General features: G+C 41.7%; 1 protein-coding gene across 6 annotated transcripts in view; it reads right to left on the bottom strand.

Annotated features, from left to right (window-relative positions):
• Iml1 (GATOR complex protein Iml1) overlaps positions 1–13,918 on the bottom strand; it is a 68,449-nt gene that overhangs the window by 37,425 nt on the left and 17,106 nt on the right. For 5 of the 6 annotated variants that reach the window (XM_075685428.1, XM_075685429.1, XM_075685432.1 and 2 more), the window contains 4 exons: positions 13,822–13,855; positions 11,940–12,063; positions 9,971–10,176; positions 5,740–5,930 (listed from right to left, as the gene is read on the bottom strand). In XM_075685428.1, coding sequence (XP_075541543.1) covers positions 5,740–5,930; positions 9,971–10,176; positions 11,940–12,063; positions 13,822–13,855 — 555 coding nt within the window. The remainder of the gene's footprint in view (positions 1–5,739; positions 5,931–9,970; positions 10,177–11,939; positions 12,064–13,821; positions 13,856–13,918) is intronic. The other variant, XM_075685430.1, reaches the window with a different exon arrangement.

The raw sequence follows: 13,918 nt of genomic DNA, 5'->3' as shown, positions 1-13,918 counted from the left end.
GTATGCTACATTGTTCTTTATTTTTGTTATTTATTTATTTACTTACGCAATACTGCAGACTCATGGTCCAAGCAGGGTGGTCGATACAAAACACAAAAGAAATGCGAACGAAACAGCAACGAAAGAAAGCAACAATAATACAGGCTCAGAAAGGTTACTTCACACTTTGATGACTTGCTTTGGCGAGGCAGTTCCATTCATTAATGGTTCTCGGAAAATGAGAAAACTTAAATAGGTCTGTGCAAGCAAAATATGGGGTTAGGGCATTTTCATTGTGGTGTCGGGTGGGCGTGCTAGTTAAGGGTAACAAATATGTTGTAGAATCTAGGGCTAGTTTTTTTTCCAAGAGTTGGGAAAGAAATTCTAATCTAAATTTTTGCCTTCGTGCCTGAATAGGGGAATGCCATTTGCTTGCATTAAATCAGAACGTGTGTCTAATGTAGATAATTTATTAAAAATAAACCTTACAGCCTTTCTCTGAATACGTTCAAGACTATCAATGTTGTGTTTAGTATGAGGATCCCATATAATGCATGCACATTCCGGTCTTGGCTGTACAAGAGCAGCATAGCAGAGGAGCTTAACACTAGTGGGACCAGCTTTAAGTTCATGTTTAAGGACACAAAGCTTGCGGAATGCAGATGAGCAAACATTATCAAGATGAAGATTCCAAGACAGGCTTGAAGTGAGTGTCACAACCAGATATTTATAGCAACTTCTTGTAATGGTGAATGCAATGGTAATGGTGAATATGTAGGTGCATGACAGTGGATTTTTTTTGCGAGTAACTGGGAGGCAGACACATTTGCTCGTGTTAAGGGCCATTCCCCATTTTACACACCATTCATGTATATTGCCCAAACTAGCGTTGAGGTCGTTGTAATCGATAGTGGAATCAATTTTTTTAAACAAAACACAATCATCAGCAAACAATCTTATTTCTACACCAGGGCGAACAACATCAACAATATCATTAATATACAATATAAAGAGCAAAGGGCCTGACACACTACCCTGAAATATACCAGATGTGACAGGAAGACAGCCAAAGAGTTTACCCGCCACATCAACGTATTGTTTGCAATTATTCAAGTAGGCTGAAATCTAAGCAACAAGTATTTGCGGAATGCCTATTGTTTCAAGTTTGAAAATGAGTTTAATATGAGGAACTTTATCGAAGGCTTTGCAAAAATCTAAGAAAAGCATATCTATACTACCGGGTCTATCGAGGGTTAATGCGAGAGAATGAAATAATGTGATAAGTTGAGTTACAATTGATAATCCTTTCCGAAACCCATGCTGATAGTTGGTCAATATGTAGCCTTCCTCGAGTAAGTTTGTTATACTAACAGCTGTGATATGTTCCATAATTTTACAGCATTGCGAAGTTACTGCAACAGGACGGTAATTTCCTAGTGTCGGGCAGTCTCTCTTATTAAAAATGGGCACAATTCAAGCTGTCCTCCAATCACTGGGCCACTGTGAATCAGCAAAGAAGTGCGAAAAATAATAACCAAAATTTAGCAAGAGATAAAGCATATCGTCGTAGGAATATGTTTGGGATATTGCTGGGACCGCACGAAGCTTTGGTTTTCAAATTAAGCAGCGTAGATACCACACCAGGATAAGAAATTAATAGTGTGTCTGCACATGAAAAAATTGTTATGCTACATGCACAGTTTCAAACTAAAGTGTTAAACGTGCACCGAAAATATTCATTAAAATGCTGGGCAACGGCTGTTACGTCGATTCTTTCTACTGACATTTGTGATACCGTATTTTTCTTTTCGCTGATATACTTCCAAAATTTACTGATGTCACTTTTAATAAAGTTAGGCAAGGAAGTTCTGAAATAATACTCTCTTGAGCTACACACATGTTAAGCGAGGTTGTGCTGCGCATCATATATCAAATCTGCCAGTGCCTGTCATTTTTTTTAATCGTTTAACTTTGCGTTTCATCTGAACAATGCTTCGAGTTATCCAAAGTGTTTGCTTGTTAATCTTTCTGCACTTGGTTGGCACAAAGTTATCTAAGCAGAAACGACACATTTCTCTGAAACCTGTCCAGAGTACGCTGACATCTGCATCATCAAAACTGGTAAGACATGTTTCCATGTGTTCAACTATGTGTGCATCTTTAGCCCTAGAGTAGTCTTTAAAGTAACAAAGTAATGTACTATTATGGCTTGTTACTGGAACAAGAGCAAAGGTAACGCACACGAAGTTGTGATCAGAGAGGCCTTGTCCTACTTCCACAGTGCGTTCAGAGAAATTGTAGTTAATAAACACAAGATAAAATATTGAGGTGGAATCACCCTGTACTCACGTTGGTACGTCACCTATTTCTAACAGGTCATGCATAATCATTATGTCAAAAACTATGTTAACATGTTTTGAGGTGTTAATGCCAGCATCAAGGTTCTCCCAGTCTGCTCCAGGTAAGTTCAAGTCACCAATTAGCAAGACCTTATTTTCAAATTTAGCCATATAATTTTTCAGGGCACTAAGGTAGTCTGGAGTGACATCTGGTGGCCTGTACAGCCCAAATACAATTAGACTGCGACCCCAGCAAGCCACCTTAATCCATATGCATTCTATTTCGTCAACATCTTTCATTAAAACAGTGTTGATACAGCTTTTAGCTAAGATTGCTACACCTCCTCCCCTAGTGCGCCTGTCTTTACGAAAAACAGTGTAGGATGGCGGGAAGGCGTCATCAATGAGCAGTTGATTGTGCAACCAAGTGATGTGTGGATCATGTTGCCAGCAGAAGTATTTCGTATGACCTCCCTTAGTGCCTGTTACAAGGCACTAAGGGAGGTCATGCGTGCAGCTTGGTCGAATGACGCTCTCATGCCTTTAGTCGCCTGTTTTGTGATTCATCCCAATAAAATGTTTCTTTATCAACTATAAGCCTGCCATGAAATGAGATTACTTCCTTGCTGCGTTTCATTCTTAGCGCTATACCATAGCAACTTCCATTCTTTTTTTCTGTATGGCTTTGTCAATGAAAAGTTGCATCACAGCGCAGCCACCATATTGCAAGTTCATGTATACAAAGTACCGTAAATGTATTTGCAACATCTGACTTTGATATGTGCATTTGCATGGCATGTACATAGTTATAAAATGAGTTGTCTGTTTTACTGCCGCAGTACAGAAAACGTCTTATAGTGCGTCAGCTTGAAGTTTTGGCATGTTTGCATAATATCATCAAACTTGTCATATCACCACAGTGACCATGCAACTTTTGTTTTGGTGCCAGTTCTTCCAAAGCTTTCTACATTATAGTTTCTCACTGACGTAACTCCATATTATAATGGATCAGTTGCTTTTTCCCAGTATGTTGGGACCGCAGTTCTCCAGTCGACTATACTGTGACTCAAAGCCATTTTTTGTCACACACAGTTCTGACACCCTTTCAGGCCTTCAACTCGATTGCCACACTCGCCACTTGGGTTGCGTCACATCGTTAAGCATCAGCGACAATTCTTCCGTGCAATATTACGTGTAACAGTAACTTATGGACGTAAAGCCTTGGCTTTGTGCCTAGCTAGCTGTTGCCACTAAAAGTTCATTGCATTCGTAAAAGCAGGAGACACACGGCATGATTCAGCATCCGTCCTATGCCAACAGCTGCGCACCAGCCATTTCTAACAAGTCCTGAAACAATGGAGTGTCGTATTCAGCAACTGGACGGCCACATTGAATCACAGCGTGGATCATCATGTCACGATGCCTGCCACAGCGGTGGCACCGCCAATGGCCCAGTTCCTTGTTAGTCCGATTGTCCTGATTGAGGCCGTTTGACTCTATCACTGCTCACAGCGGCTTAAAAACTGGCTACAATTCGTTTCCAATAGGAAATAGCAACTCACTGATTAAGTTATGCCGAAAGTATGCCTATTCTGTAAAGAAGCTCTCACTACTTATATAACCACTGGCGAGATTGGGAACCACAAAGCAAGATCATTTTGCAGGCAGGTAGCATCACACCGATTGTCTCAGTGAGGCTGCTCACTTGGCTTGCACACACCAATGGTGTCAAGAAAACTAATTGTACTTATTTATGTGCAACATAATTGTACAAATGTTAATCATGTTGACAAAAATAAGCTGTCTATCATGAGATAGATTGCAGGTGCCATCGGCCGTGGCTGCAGGATCCAGCGAGCTAGGCTACTGGCCCTTCTGACGGCTGTCAGTTGACAGTGCGCTGTTCTGAAGTGGTTGTCACTCGCGTAAGTGTGCATTTATTGACGATTTTCATGCAAAACAGAGCAACATCCTGCAAGTATGTTTTTTTTGTTTTGTACTCTTTCAGGTGGATATGAAGTCTTCCAAATGTCCACGCATTCAAAGTTGAGTGGAACGCATGCCAAACCATACATAATACAGAGCATGCGCAGAATTTGACGCCAGATCGAAGCGAGCGTTTGCTGCCTTTATTACCCCCCCTCCCCCCCTCCACTGGCATAGTACCACAGTACCCCTGATTTCTAAGCAGTTTGGTGGCCAAGAACCCGTTCTACCGGAAGTGCAAAAACCAGAAACCAACCCTCAAAACTCCCATGATTTTTTTTGATGTCACAGATGATGCTGACATTTTCAAGAAGGCTTATTGAAACAACTTATGCAAAAATTTTTTTTCTGGCTTTTACTAATGATGATTGTTTGCTTTATTTTTTGTTCTGTGCTCCCCTCCTTAGGTAACACTCCATGTGGGATGCCTTAAAATGCCCCTCACCAGGTCTGGCCATTTTGAGCTGACAAGCGCAGAGCACACAATGCGCAATAACGATCGTGTCTGCAAAGTATTATATCACTACGCGCCATGGAAAGATAAGAAATTTCAACCCAAACACCGTTTTCCCTTCTCCTCGCGGCCACCGCACTCAAAGCTGGAGGATGACGTAAATGTGCTAGTATGCCTACATGTACGTGATGTCGCTCGTGGTTACACGCGACTTCGAGAATCATTCAAAGCAACATCTGTTATTTGTGTAATATGTTGCCCAAATAGACCAATTAAAGCTTAGAGAAATAATAAAAATCACAAATTGAATATCGTGGTGTTTTTGTTTTACATCGCACCGCAGCAAGAGAAATATACTTCCGTTTCATCTGCTTCTTCTCACATCGTGCAGGCACGCGCGCATATACTGAAACTATCTCATTTTCTACCATGTTCCAGCGCGAGATCGTGCTCTATGATCCGCTTGTGTCTGCCTCACTGTTTGTGCAGCACTGACTTATACAGCTAGTCAGGTGTCCTCGTGCACAGCGCGCAAAATCATGCGCTGCGCAAAACGAGACAATCACAACAGCTCGCGTGTGATTCCGTCAGTGGAAGTGCGCCGCAACGCAAAAAGAACGAGGAGAAAAATAAGATGAAGGCAGGGCCCGAGATGTATGCATTACGCGATCCTCGAGCTCAGGTATAGGAGAATGCAGGGAAGCAATTTTGCTTGCTAAGGCTAGGCTGGGCAATTAGAGAGAGCGCTTATGTTTGCCGTGAAGCTCGCCCCTTGAAATCATGGGTTCGTAGCACTGGAACATTTCTATCTCGGCTATTAATGAGCCGATTTGAAGAATGTTTGCGGCAGAATGTTCCCTAGGGGACAAGTAACAACTTCCAGCATATAACCAAAGTTTGTTGTGTGGCCTGGTGAGGGGCCCTTTAAGGCTCATAAATGGTGATTACAATAATATCTGCTGGCTACCGCCGGCCACTCACCTGTGAAGGGTCAAAAGGATTAATGAGAGCCCTGGGCTGTTGAGGTGTCTTCTGCCTTTCCTGCAGTGCCTCAGGAACCTGGCCAGCACTACCAACCACTGTTCGGTGCGGTGGAGACACCACAAACTCGAAGTTTTCTTTAGCTGCCAGCACCCGCGGCTTCTCCACATCGCACACAGCTATAGCTGCACCTGCGGAGCAATACATCTCCATGCTTTCATACTGACATTCTGCTAAGCTGCAGCAAAAATTTATGCCAATACTCAAGACATTTGGCATGCTCATTGTAAGAATATTTGCAGCCATGGTTTACGTAAATGGAGTAAAGAAGCTATTGTTTGTTTCTCCAAAGCCGAAGAGATTGAGAGACACAGCACTCCTCACACTCTTTGAGTTTTAGAGCACTCGTTAGAGTAAGGCTGCAAGAGCACACTGTTCTGAACCTCATTTTTTCACAGAGTGATTTAAAACGTTTGCAAACTGTAAGTGGTGAACAGTGAAAATGGAGTCAGATAAACATCCAAGCAATAACAAACTTGCAGGCTTGATGCTTTCTGAACACGAAGCAAGAAGTACAATGCTGAATAACACCAAAGAGGCATAAAGCACATGTGAAAGCATTTGAGTTGAACTAACTTAATCTGTGCTGTCTTGTTAACATCTTGAGGGTTTTTGTCGTATATGTATGGCAGGTATCTTCTGTCTGACATTTCGTATGCATTCGGCACCACTGGCTGTTGAGAGGTGCTGCTATCTCAATAGAGTTGCTCAAAGTCAATTGAAATTTGAAACCCCAATGGTGACCTCAATAGCGATCCCTTTATTGGCAGTGTCTGTCTCGGTGGAGATTAAGGGACAGCGGATGTGTTGAGCACACGTCATCTCCCGTTGAAAACACCCGCCTGCCCTAGGAAGATTTTTAAGCAATAACCACAGCTCACAATGTCTGATTATGATATTTCCCCAATTTTATTGAGCGCTTTCTTTTTTTTTCTTGAAAATTGGCCTGGATATTGTGTGTGCGGTGGGTTCAGACTCGAAACCAAAACCATCTTTGCGACCTTCGTATGCTTTGCCGCATGACAAAGATGTATTGTGGCGAAGCTGACATTTAAAAAAATATCTCCCATTATGGTGCGTATAAGAGCCGAAATTTGTGCGAGTTTGTGAGACTGCATACTTGACCTGAAGTGCAAAAAACATGGGGACACTCCTAAGATTTCGTTTGTACCACTCGCAACTTGTCAAAAATGGCATCGCTTTTTCCTGTGTCCACTCGGCGTTGTCTAAGTCTTGCCAACATCTAGTAAAACAAAGCGTGGAAGGTCAGGTCAAAAAAAATTTGTGAAGCTGGCTACCCTGAGGCTGTTACTACAACAGCCAGCAGCTTGAAGTGCCTCAAAGCCATCAAGGCAGGAGCGGAGTGCACACTAAAGGAATGGGTTGACAATAGAAATAAGTATGCAGTAATACCGTATATTCATGCGCTTTTGCATTGCCTAAAAAAATTGGCCTCCCAATATAATGTTGATGTTGTTTTAGCTGCTAGGAACGAGCTAGGTGCCATTTATCCATCTCTTCAAAAGCTCATGCACAGGAAGGGGAAGCCAAAACAAGCTCAGTGCACCTCAAGACACAGCAGAAACTTTGTTACTTGTGCATGTAATGTTGTGTACCTCATTTCATTTTTTATGTGGGCATAAATACATCGTATAGACATGCTGCTGCTTAAACATTAGTCTCAGAGAGCACGACAGCTCCCGAAAAAGGTCGCCATATTCACATCTTGCCATACACTGCCGACAACGCGGATGTAAACCCATTCTACATGACACATCGGTTCTCTTTCTACACCAAGATAGGACAACTAGGGAGGTTGTATAGGCTTTCTACATCCAAAAAACAGTTCCACGAGTGTCAGCCAGCCCTCAATTGGTCTTAACACAAGTGAAATAACATATTTTGACAAGGCATTTTTCACTGCTAACAGAAAACTATTAGTGCCCACATGATAAGAGTCCGATTCAGAGTTTGCTTCTATGTCTTACGATCTCGGAGCTTTTGGTTTTTGTTTTTATCCGCATAGCCGTGTCAAAATTGAATTTTACAACTGTCTTAATCTTTTCGGAAGGATTAGAGCACGCTTGCACACTGATGTATTGTGCTTCTGATCACTGTCGACAGATAAAAACGCACGGTTTTTTTTAGAATAAACTTTAGTTTGAAGTTAGAGCTCGTCCTGTCTGATCTTTCTTTACTCTGTCCCCGTCTTTTTTGCGCTTCAAGTCAAGTATGCACTATGGTGCAACATATATTAGACCCTTACACATTTTTTTTTGCTAGAAAATCAGGTGCACGTTAGATTTCTATTTTGTTTAGGAGCTTTAATGTTATCTCTAGGTTAGTTTTCACTTTGGACACGTCAAACGCTAGAAAGCGGGCATGCATTTGATTTGGAGACGTATTAGAATTGGGCAAATAATGCCAACTGAGTCAGCAATGCACTTTTTTTAATTCAACCCACCGGATAATTTGGTCAATTTTGTTGGTCCCATTAAGGCCGAATTAACGAAAGTCGACTGTAGCGTATATGTGTGTATACTGTTGGTGTGAGTAAATAACTTTTAAGACAAAATATTGCATGCAATAAATTTTTGCTGTACTCAAAGAGTTTTTGATCATTTCCTACTAGTGGAATTTGCAATTAAGGAATTGACCATGGGGACACGGCTACTACGAAAAAATGCAACCATCAAAGGGTTAAAGTTTACTGAAATAAGGTGCCCCTACTTCTGGCTTACAGACACTGTCTGCACAAAAGGTCTTGTTTGCAGTTGAAATGAGAAAAAAGGAACATCCACATATGTTCAGGGAGAAAGAAAGTTGTGGATACTTTTTATGAAATTCATATTTCTTATCTGATTTCAACATCAAGAAATTTCACTGCTGCCGCAAAGGAGTGCCAAGACAATAAATGGTAACTTCCGTGGATGCAGATGGTCGAATGATTGAATTACAAGTGGCTGCTTGCAAGGTGCACCTCTTAAATCGTGTGCCGTGCGACAAGAACGACCACTGAAGTAAAGCCGCATCTGGTACCGTGTAAAGTCCAAGTGTGATAATATCCTATTATGCCCTGCGCACTGAGTGCTTTAGGTACGAGTGAAAGCAATGGTGAGACAAGACAATGCCTTCACGAGGGCCACCTCCCCACGCATGCAAAGGCAAAGAGAAGCGATCAAGTGCGAGCGAGGGGGAGGAGTGGGGGGGGGGGTAAGTTGGCGCACGTCTCGACCGTGGCCGCACATTGCTGTAAGCGCGGCCGAGCGCATACGCAGCCGCACACCCTGCTTTATTAGAGCTAATCTGCCGCGTGTGCAAAGAGTGGGCGTGCCGAGAGAGCGTGGCACCTTGTAAGCTGTCTTCCCGCACATTTAGTATTAGAGGATGCATAGTCTCGAGACCTGTTGGAACGAGAGGTAGACGAAGCATTCGCTCCCCGCTGGTGGCACTTATCCTGATAGCATCATCCCAGTGCAAGCGACACTATCAGCCGTGCGGGCAGAGTGCATGCAAAAGTGTGGCTGGCTTCGCTTAGTTCGTACCACCGATGTGAAGATTTTGTTGACGTAAGTGGCATGAAACTGTATCATTCGTCGCCAACTCCCAAATTTATCAAAATGAATTGTTTTCTGAATTCAAATTTGCTTTTTTCGATCGCCCGATAATTTGGAAAATTCTGCGTCCCCTTTTTGTGTAAGAAAAATCTGTTGGTGACTGTACTTAATTGCATAAAGGGTTCAATTTCAATAGAATGAAATTTTGATATAACGAAGCAAATTGCCAATTTTACTGACTTCATTATATCGAAGTTTAACTGTATAATCACCATCAAGCAAGTCATCCTCATCCTTCTGGATGCTTCAAGAATAAAGCACAGTCTTCCAGTAGATTTTGTGCAGGAACCAAATCTTTTTGTGAAAAATAATTTCAAACAGCCTTCATAAAAACCTGGAGGTGAAGAAGGGTGGTGTTTGTGTGAAAGGAAATTCACATGCCACACTGTAAGTGTACCCAAACCAGTGTTTTAACTTAGTTCATCATAACACAATGAACTGCACAAACACAACACACAAGGGCACACCGAGAGGACAAGTGTGTTTCCGTGCCTCCTTGTGCAGAATGTGTTTATCACATTATCAGACAGGTGAAAAAATGCTGTGAGACACACCATCGCTTCCATGAGTTGATGCTGCTTGAGTGCCGGCAAAACATGACACCCCCCGCCTAGGGATTGATATGGCACCCGAGCGGGAATGGGACGACCCACTAGAGTAGGTTGGTGATGACGAAGTGTCATCGTCCTGATTCAAGGGTCGTGGAGGTGTTGGCAGATGAGAACGACGGCGCATATTGGCCCTTTGCAGTGTGCTCATCCTACAGGATAAAAAGGGTCAACTTTACAGGTCAAGCCTGGACGAGAAAGCAACACTGCATATACAGCATCTCCCAGCTAACGTTAGCCAAACGGTTACAAGAAGAAAAAAGAAGGTTTAGGGAACACAGTGTAAGACATGATTGTAATACCTATCATGTTTGGTCACCAGACTTCTGATGACCAAACGCTGTAGGTGTTTTAACCATATCCTGCATGATGTTTTTTTTTTAACCTTTTTCTTCTCTTTAAACAGCTTGGCTAATGCTAGCTGGGACACATGGCGGAAGCACTGGAAATGCAAAAGAAATGCATTTTGGAGAAGTGTAAATCGGAACAGCATGCATTATACTGTAAATTCTAAAGATATACTTCTAGGAAGTGTGGCTAAATACAAGATTTTCATGGATACAGTTTGCACCCTGGCTGGCTTCAAGTTTGCAATTATAATACATCCCACGAAGTTTTTAATTGAAGGTTAGTGGTTTTGAGTTAAGTACTTCATTCATTAGTGATAATCACATAAATTGTGACATTTCTGAGAACAATGTGCAGGTAGAGCGAAACTGTGTCCTTATATTAGCTTTACTGTGTCTAATAGCTACTTCAATTATGGGGTTTTACGTGCCAAAACCACTTTCTGATTATGAGGCACGCCATAGTGGAGGACTCCGGAAATTTCGACCACCTGGGGTTCTTTAACGTGCACCTAAATCTAACTACACGGGTGTTTTCGCATTTCGCCCCCGCTGAAATGGGGCTGCCGTGGCCGGGATTCAATCCTGCGACCTCGTGCTCAGCAGCCTAACACCATAGCCACTGAGCAACCACGGCGGGTTAACAGCCACTTCAAGTCTTCCTTGAAACTATAGCTATGGCAGTGATAACTGCTGAGGAAGTGCTCCCACTGGTTATAAAAGAAATTCCACAGGACACGTTGGACAGAGCTATTATGGTTAAATGTGCAGAATTTTCAAGGATCAAACCAAAATACAACAAATCATGCAGTTCCTTGGCACTGTGTATCAACTTTATGCACTTAAGTATTTCCACTCTCATTTTCATGAAGTATGTCTGCTAATCAACTTAAATGTTATTTTCAAGTATGATTATTACAGTTGAACCTCGATATAGATCGAACAGCGCAGTGATCTCGAAATAGTTCAACATAGCCAGAATTTCATATATAAAATCACGTAAAAAACACGTAAAGAACTTGTACAGACCAATCAATGAACCAATCGGGGCACAGTAAATACTCACTTCAAGCTTAACGCAAAGTATTTATTTCTTTGGCTGAAAGTACTGCAGCAGTATAGCTTGCTTCTTATTGGCAGCCATGTGCTTAACTATGGTGTCCTCTAGGTAGTCTAGACGATCCACCAGCAATAGGCTGGTGCCTTCTATTGCGTCACAGTAGCGGTGTACAAGGGCTTCATACCATAGTGTTAGGGATGGTGGAAAAAAAGCTGCACGATGGCTACCTTGGCTGTCTCCACTTCCACATAAACCCACTAGCGACACGGCAAAATAGCACATGTAGCAATGTTGCAAAGTAGTGGCTGTGTAGTGCCTAGGAGTTGTATCCCCCATGGCTACAATGCTTTGATTCAAACAAGAAGCAAGGTTTTTAACCACCGCATATACTGTCTTTCTTTCTGTAGCCATAAATCACCATTGCTAATGCAATCACGTGCGCATCAATAGGCATATGCATTGTATCTTCATAGCATGCAAGCTTCTAACTCCCATAAGTATTGCTCACTTGGGCCCAGTTTGGTTCGGAGAGCATCCCTTGAAGATGTTGGCATCATACTCATCATAGTCGTACACTACAGAGATGCTGTCAGAGGCCCGAATAGGAGGCTGACCACGGCATGCGTACATCCCTGTATGTGAAATAAAGACGACGAGGACAGATGCCAGTGAGTATCTGATTGCACTGTATCACATGGTGCTCTAGTAAAACTGAATGCTTACAGTTATTATTGCCAGAAGAGCATGAAAATTTCTGAGCAGCATATGAACTGTCTCTACTTCTACTCCTTTGTGTTGTCATTTTAAAGCCAATAAAATTCAATTATGTGCAATTCAAGAACTATACAGAGGGCAGAAAGCACAGTATAGCCCTGCAGCTGATGTCAGCTTTAAATATGTACAGTAATATATGACCTGTAGCTATGGCACAAATCCACCAAAAAAGAAAAAGAAAATGGGCAAAAATTTAGATTCTTACATCTAGCTGAACCTCACAATCTTGTAATCCATCGAGGTTACAGAGGGTTGGCTTACATATGCATTAATCAGTTCTCAAAAGCCTGAGCAAAATCTCAGTCATGCATAACAACCATTATGAATGTTACTTCACTCTCCTTTTCTACAGCACAAGCACAGCAAAGCCACAAGTGATACACTGTTTGCATATTTCAAATGTCTTCAGCTCTTTGCCAACAACACTGTCATCCACTTTAATATCTGCGTGTCCTCTTACGTGATGCTTCATGAACAATAATTTTTATCGACTTTCCCTGTCATCTGTTATAAGGAAGCTTACAGTTTGTAACTATAGTACTTGCACTAGATATTGTCAGTATGTCACCATGCCAGCAAAGCTAATTCAGCTTTCCTATTAAGGTAACAAGTAAAAGGGACACTAAAGAGAAAAATTATTTGAACCGTGTAATTACCCTTTCGCAACACCAAAAAAGTCACTGTTGATGCTTGGTAAGCCAGAAATTATGAAAAAAATGAAAGACAGGTGGCGCCGCTGCTTCAACGTTCTCTAATCAGCCCACCATGACATCATGAACATTTGACATCTGTTTGCTGTGACATTACGGACATTTGACATATACTCAGGACTAGCTAATATTTTATCAGTAAATTTGCACCACATTATGTTCCAAAAGTGCCAACGACTGAACTTAGCAATTTTCAAGAACTTTAATGCTCTTGTTTAACAACAGCCTAAGTATGAGAAGAAGATACCTTGAAATCCATGATGTAACAGTAACATACCACAGTAAGATTTTGGTGCAAAATTCAAGAAATAAAACATTGACCTTTGTTTTCTCATCTAATAATTAATTTACAAGCTCTGAATTAACAAATATAGTTTCGAAAGAATACCGTATTAGCCTAGCTTAACTGACTCAGTGTTACTCCTTAGCGTTCTTTTAAGAAACGACAACCGACATGTTGTCGGTTGTCCAGTGGTTATTTGTCCAAGGTGGTTAAAGCAAAATACAGGAAAGACACAACTTACTTACATTTCCTCTTCCACAATGAAATCACTTAATCAGGTAATAAAAGTAGAAAAGAGGTTTTGATAAATTATAAACAGCAGTTAAGCTAATTTTTTAATTTACTCTATCCATTCTACTCAAGACAGCAAGGCAACATGCACTATAATGAATACCAGTGTAATGCCATAGTCAGCGGGATGTCACAAACACATTTGGGAAGCTGTCAATAAAGCAGGAGAGAGCAATGAACATTAAAGTACATTAAAGTAAGACAGAAGCACCACACAAGTGCACCTCTGGGAACATGAATAGTACCAGAACAAAGTACAAACAACTTTGCATGTACAAAGGCCAGAGTATCAATGAGGTAAAGAATTAAAGGGAGGCAAGTGTGATACGTACCTGTACCGAGAGCTTTCATGTGGCTAGGCTTTGGCTACAGAACCGTGCAGAGAAAGAGCTACTGTTACATTCTGCACAGAGAACAACATTGTACAGG

This window comes from Dermacentor variabilis, chromosome 3 (genome assembly GCF_050947875.1).
Source record: "Dermacentor variabilis isolate Ectoservices chromosome 3, ASM5094787v1, whole genome shotgun sequence".
Classification (NCBI taxonomy): domain Eukaryota; kingdom Metazoa; phylum Arthropoda; class Arachnida; order Ixodida; family Ixodidae; genus Dermacentor; species Dermacentor variabilis.
Note: the sequence above shows the minus strand (reverse complement) of the source record. Positions and strands in the feature narration are given on the sequence as shown.